Source organism: Rutidosis leptorrhynchoides, chromosome 9, assembly GCF_046630445.1.
Source record: "Rutidosis leptorrhynchoides isolate AG116_Rl617_1_P2 chromosome 9, CSIRO_AGI_Rlap_v1, whole genome shotgun sequence".
Classification (NCBI taxonomy): Eukaryota; Viridiplantae; Streptophyta; class Magnoliopsida; order Asterales; family Asteraceae; genus Rutidosis; species Rutidosis leptorrhynchoides.
In genome coordinates, this window is record NC_092341.1 from 256,730,438 (window position 1) to 256,737,341 (window position 6,904).

General features: G+C 34.0%; 1 protein-coding gene across 1 annotated transcript; it reads right to left on the reverse strand.

Moving 5' to 3' along the window:
- Nucleotides 1–4,718: 4,718 nt before the first annotated feature.
- Nucleotides 4,719–5,575, reverse strand: LOC139868709 (uncharacterized). Its single transcript, XM_071857044.1, has 2 exons — nt 5,479–5,575; nt 4,719–5,365 (listed from the first exon to the last, which is right to left on the reverse strand). The coding sequence occupies exons 1-2, from the start codon at nt 5,573–5,575 to the stop codon at nt 4,719–4,721; spliced, it is 744 nt and encodes a 247-aa protein (XP_071713145.1).
- Nucleotides 5,576–6,904: the final 1,329 nt, after the last annotated feature.

The following is a 6,904-nucleotide window of genomic DNA, read 5'->3' on the forward strand; positions in this document are numbered from 1 at the left end:
TTTAGCCCACCCTACTCTAGCTAGTGGACTATTTAATTAGCCCAATTATTAGTGGATTATGACCCAATTATATGTAAGACAAATGCCCATTTATAAGAGCCAACATACTATCAATTTTTCTTACCATTATTCTTAATGTTGCGTGAGATCCAAACAATAATCACCACTTTTAGACCACCACTAATCAAAAAGCAACTTGTTCCCCCCCCCCCTTGTCCCCCCAAAGTCGACGGCCAAAGGGCCTCCCCACCCCTATAAATATCAAGCCATTTCCTCACATTTCACACTTGATTTCATTCTCATTTTTCACACACTTGTTCTCTTATTTTCTCTCTAGTCTTTTTCACTCTAAAACTTGTAAGTTTCTTGATTTTCTTCTTCTTCTTCTTCTTCCTTTCTTGGTCACGACATCATCATCATTGGAAGATCAAGCACTTTAGCTTTTAGATCTTGTTATATCTTGTAGATTCAAATTTGGATTTGAATCCTTCAAGAACATGGAAGATTCAAGCTTCCTAGCTTTGAATCTTCACTTATTTTGTTAGATCTAAATATTTTAGCTTATAATCTTTGTATTTTGTTGTAATGATCCAAACTTGTGTTTGTAGTCTTCATGTAACTTGAAGATCTAGCTTCATGCTTCAAGGATCTCCAAGAACAATCAAGATTCAAGCTTTCTAGCTTTGAATCTTCATTTCTTTTGTTGGATCTAAGTTTTCTAACTTATGATCTCATTATTTTATTATAAAGATCAAAACTTGTGTTTATGATCTTCATGTAACTTGAAGATCTAAGCTTTATGTTTCAAGATCTTCAAGAACACCAAAGATTCAAGCTTTCTATTTGTAATCTCATAACTTGTGTGAAAAGGATCCAAGCTCTATAGCTTAGGGTTCCATTACTTTATTTGATCAAGTTTGTGTTCATACTTGTTTGATTGAAGGAAAGTTTATATCTTTAGTTGTAAATAGAATTTGTATTTGTGTTAAGACTAAGAATATGATGTAACCTTGGTTCATCATCCTTCTAAAACTCTTAAGTGAGTTGTATTCTTACTAGATCTTAACATATTGTGTGTTGATGGTTGAATCTGGGTCAAAGTGATGCTAACACATCAATGAGTTGTACACTTGAAGCTACAAGCATCAAGGATGAGAACCGTGATGAGCATCAAGCACCAAGAATCCCACCGGAGCACTTGTTTACTGTTTTTTTGGGTTCTGATCAGACTCCTGGACTTCTGTAAAATTGATTTTTAGATAGTTCGTTTCGAGTAGATGACTTTTCGTTTAGGCCTGGCCTAAATCCGATATACGGTTTAGGATTTATAGCCTTCCGAAAGTCACTACGCCTTTGTAACGACGTGTTGAAAATTCTGACCTTCTTGCACTTAAATCGTCGCCACGGTCAAACAAAGATGAGTTAGATTCTGAAAATTGGTCAGTGGTTAGAGGACTCACATACGGAACCAGGGCCACTGACTACGCGAGTTTTTGATTTGTATAGAGGTCGTAACAGCTGTCCAAAGTCAGCCTTTTATTTCGATCTCTATTCTTGTTAAACTTACTTTAACTTTGATGATGATGATGATGATGACACTTAAACTTAATTTATGCACTTTTAAACTTACGAGGACAACATACTGACCTAGTAACCTTTGACTTAGGTTGACGACCTTTCAGACTGACTTACTACCTGCATACATTTCATATCAACTTTTACTGCTTATTCACTGTGAGTTATAGCATCCCTTTTTACTTTGACTATTTTTGGGACTGAGAATACATGCGCTTTTTACGTTTTACATACTAGACACGCGTACTTAAACTTTATATATGTGTGGGTAACATAACAGCACAAAGATTCCCCTTTGCTCGGTAACGTTTAATCATTGGTTTCCTAACCGTGAACGCGAATCTTAGATATGGATCCATAGGGTTTGACATCCCCACTCAGGTTAGTCGCGCTAGCATTCAACGGGTGTTTAATACTTTGAGGACAAACGCACTCGCCAAGTGCACTTTTAGGGGGTGATATACATACGTTAAGTCTAGTTATCGGGTGCCCACGGTTAAGCATATACTTTTCATACTAATTTAAACTGCTGATTGAAGCACTAAAATCTCGTGGTCTACATTACTTTACTGATTACAAACTATAGCTAACCAACATTTGTGTTGACTTTTAAGCGTGTATTTCTCAGGTGCTTAGACGATGTTGCTTCTGCTGTTAGACTTGCTGTCTTGGTGTTATAGACTTGCTGTTATGGACCTGCTGTGTTAAATTTTTGTTGCATTACATAGAGATGTCTCAATCATGAAAATTTTATTTTGCATTCGTAACTTATGTTAGTTTCAAACAATGGCTTTGTAATGACCTTTTGGTCACATACTTATGTTAACGCTTCTATTCATAGGAAGCACGTTATCTTTTGTAAAACGCTATCTTTTTATGAATGCAAAACTGGTTTTCAAACATCATATAGTGTTTGACCTTGTAATGATCCTGTTGTCGATGAACCGTACATGATGGTTTTGTACGGGGCGTGACATGATCTGACTTTAATTCGTGATATTCGAGATCCACAACCATATCCCAAACTGGCAACCTAGACACCATCCATGACCGTAAGTAGCGGTGAGACTCGTGAAAGTCATACGTTATCTGTTTGTGATTATAATTCCACGTACGTTCTAGTGAGTATAGAAATATCACTTGTTTAATTTGTTTTCGGTATGTTACAAATGTATAATATATTATCATGATATTTTATATTATATCTTTTATGGTAATGTCTTGCTATATCTAATAGATAACGTTTTATTTATATATAAAGTTTGCAAACTTTATAAAATGTATGATATTATTCTTTAAATAATATTTAAATCGTAATATAATTCCTCGTAATATATTTTTTTCCTTCCATGTATACAATTACACACATACACATATACTTCTAATTATGTGGTACGTATATATACATCTACATTTATACATGCGTGCACTCTTGTATACATGTATACCTACATATACGCATAAACATAATCTTTTATATATCTATATGTTTCATATATACAATATCCATATTTTATCAAATCTTTTTAGGGTTTCAAGATCAAATCAAATCTTTTTACTTATAATATACTACCATAAGATCTTATACATTTATACAAAATTACCCTATATCCATAACATATCTTTTATATCTCATATCTTTAATAATACTCTTTTATATAAGTCATCCTTCTATATAACTCGTTTTATATAAATTCATAAAAATAACTATAGTAATAAAGTTTTATTAAAGAGTCGTTATAACGATGATTATTATTATTATAGCTTATAAATTTAATATATATATATATATATATATATATATATATATATATATATATATATATATATATATAATAAAAAATGTGGTATAGTTATTCATAATAAAGGTACGTTTAAATATCATAGTACTACTTTAGGTTAAGAGTGTTTAACATATTTATTTATGAAAGTTAATATAATTATCTATAAAAGTTTTATATATTATAGTTATCATTATATTATAATTATTATATTTATATTTATTCCGAATAAAATATAGTTAAATAATCGTATGAAAACAAACATCGATACGCCGCATCACGGGCAAGACACGACGCATCAAAAGATTGCATGATGCGCCGCATCTACCATCATGATGCGCCGCATCATGTATTAGTTTGATTTGGTTTAACATGCGACGCATGTTGTAAATATTATGCCGTATTAGTATTAATTGTGTGCGTTGCATCGTATAGCATGTATGGGAGTGTTTTTCATATTTCAGTTTACGAAATCATACCTTTATATTTAGGAATCAAAGTAGTAATGATATAAAAATTTTAATCATAAAGTCTATAGTTTAAAAATTTACCTTCGGTGTATTATTCGTGCGAGAAGCATAAATGATGAAATGAGCACCAGGAAGTTGATGTGGTTTATTATTTTTGGTGGGATTTATGGGATTCGACGAGCAGCACGAGCCGAGAGCAAATAAAGGGTTTTAAATTTTACGAATGAGTTGAATGATTATGGGGTTAGGGGTATTTATAGGGAGTGATTAGGGTTAGATTTAGGTTAATTGGAGTGGGGAACAAGTCATTAGGAAGATTCTAGATATCTTCCATTTAATTAATTAATTTGTAATTTAATTTATTTTTTTAACTTAGTTTATTTATTTATTTTATTTTGTATATATATACATATATACGTATATATATATATATATATATATATATATATATATATATATATATATATATTAATATCACTTATTTATATTACTCCGTATACTCATTTATTTATTTTCATTATTTGCTTACTATTATTATTTATTTTTTTTACTCCATATCCATATTCTATATGTATATATATTTTGTTTATAAAAAGTACACTCTAATCTTTTTACCTTTTATTCATGTTTTATTTATTTGTAACGATGATGATCCAAGTCCAATAAGTCTCGGTAATTTTAATTACCCTTTAATCTCGTTGGCTTCACAGAACCAAAAAGTCTAGGTTTTCCTAACCGGTTTAGTTTTAAAGTCGACCTAGGACATTTCCTAACTTCTAAGTTTGTGTTCGTTAAATTCTTTAACGGCCGTCAACATATAAACCAAAAATCATAACGGAAAAAGTCGGGTTGTTATAGTACCCACCCGTTATTGGAAATTTCGTACCAAAATTTAGTCGTTGCCATCAGTCGACGTTGCGTTTGCAAATAGGTGAGGATATTTCTCTTTCATTTGGTCTTCACGTTCCCATGTGAACTCAGGTCCTCGACGGGCGTTCCAACGAACTTTTACGATCGGTATCTTACTTTGTCTAAGCCCTTTGACTTTACGATCCATGATCTCAGCAGGTTCTTCAACAAAGTTCAGCTTATCATCAATTTGAATTTCCTCGAGAGGAACAACAAGGTCCTCTTGTGCTAGAAATTTCCTCAGATTTGACACGTGAAAAGTGTCGTAAATTCCGAAAAGTTGTGGAGGTAATTCTAGTCGGTAGGCCATCGGCCCAATACGTTCGGTGATCTTAAATGCTCCCACATATCTTGGGTTCAACTTCCCACATTTACCAAAGCGTATCACTCCTTTCCAAGGTGACACCTTTAGCATAACCCTATCCCCGACTTGAAATTCTAAGTCTTTCCTTCGAACGTCGGCGTAGCTCTTTTGATGACTTCGGGCCGTCCCTAGCCTTTGTTTAATCTTTGCAATGTGTTCGGTCGTCTCGTGGATAATCTCTGGACCAGTCAACTGTCGGTCACCCACTTCGTTCCAACAGATTGGCGATCTACATTTTGGCTTAGAGCGCTTCAATTGAGTGGTAGCTGTTATTATATGAAATCTCAGCTAATGGCAGGAGTCCGTCCCATCCTTCATTAAGGCAACCACATATGCTCACAACATGTCTTTATGGTATGCGGTACTCATATCTAGTTGCGTTTCCCCAAAGCTTCTTGTGAGGATCTCCATAATCGCGAGATAAATTGGCTATCAAGGTCAGATATAATGAATATAGGCTCTTCATGCCTCGACATAACTTTCTTCAAGTATGTTTGTGCCAGTTTCTCAATGTTGTCAGTTTCTTTATTAGGTAAGAAATGAGTAGGTTTGGTTAGGCGATCAACTAGTACCCCAAATAGTATCGTAACCGCTCATGGTCTTAGGTAACTTTGTGTTGAATTCTATGGTAATGGGTTCTCACTTTCACTCAAAAATTCTCAAGTTGCTGCAATAAGCCTGATGGTCTTTGATGCTCGGTCTTGACTTTAGAACAAGTTAAGCATGCTCCAACAATAGTAGCAGTATCCGCTTTCATGCTAGGCTACCAATAAAACATTTTCAAGCCATGGTACATTTCGTCGATACCTGGGTGAATCAAATATCTTGTCTTATGTGCTTCATCTAGCACCAACTTCCTTAATCCTCCAGCTCTTAGCTATTAGTACCTAAATTTGTCCAGTGTATTATCGGATTTCATCACTTTTAACTTCGAATTTCTTATCCAATCCTTTGATAGATTCATCCCTCACATTCTCCTTCTTGAGTGCTTCGATATGTGCATCTCGAATTCGTGAAGTGAGTTTTTTATAAACTACCACGTTTGGTACTCGTACTCGTAGTGGTTTTACTCTCTATTTCTGACTTAAAGCATCGAAAATCGAGTTCGCTTTTTCCAGGGTGAGCCTTTCCGATTTAAATCATGAGATGTGTAGGTTTGCTCATGAATCTTCGGTTAACGTGATGCATAAGCAATGACCTTCTGTCGTTGTATCAATACACAACCAAATTCTTGGCGTGAAGCATTACAATGAAGTCATCATTCCCTTCTGGTAATGATAAAACAGGTGCGGAAGTTAACTTTTGCTTCAGTAGCAGTCTCTTGCTGATTGGACCATGCATACTTCTTGCCTCTGTGAGTTAAGGCAGTTAATGGTCGAGCAATTCTTGAGAAATCTTCTGTCACGACCCTACTTTTTCCGTTATCTTTTACCGTTTATTATTTAATGCCCCTTAATTGTTATTCGTGCCACGTTATTTCTATGATCTATATTATTATTTTAGTAAAAATATATTAATTATTATTTGTTATGTGAATATTTGTATTCATATTTAATTCTGTACGTTTCTACGTGTCGTGGATTTCTATCCGGCGAATCTTTTCGGTTTTCAAACCAACGGTCAGACTTTTGAGATTTTTGAATCCTAATTATTTTAAATATGATATTTTGATGTCATATGAATATATATAGTGTTTATATATTTTATTTATCGCGTATATGTTATCTCTCCGAAGATTTAATCGCGTAGTAGCGTTTTCGCGTTTCGGGCTTTGTTCGAGCTTTCGGGCCACAAGCTTTTAGTCT

Bases quoted from the DNA above. Each gene is read 5' to 3' on its own strand.
- LOC139868709 (XM_071857044.1), bottom strand. From the start codon at position 5,575: ATGTCGAGGCATGAAGAGCCTATATTCATTATATCTGACCTTGATAGC. The intron at 5,366-5,478 runs GCAACTAGATAT...ATATAATAACAG, and splicing joins ACAAGAAGCTTTGGGGAAAC to CTACCACTCAATTGAAGCGC.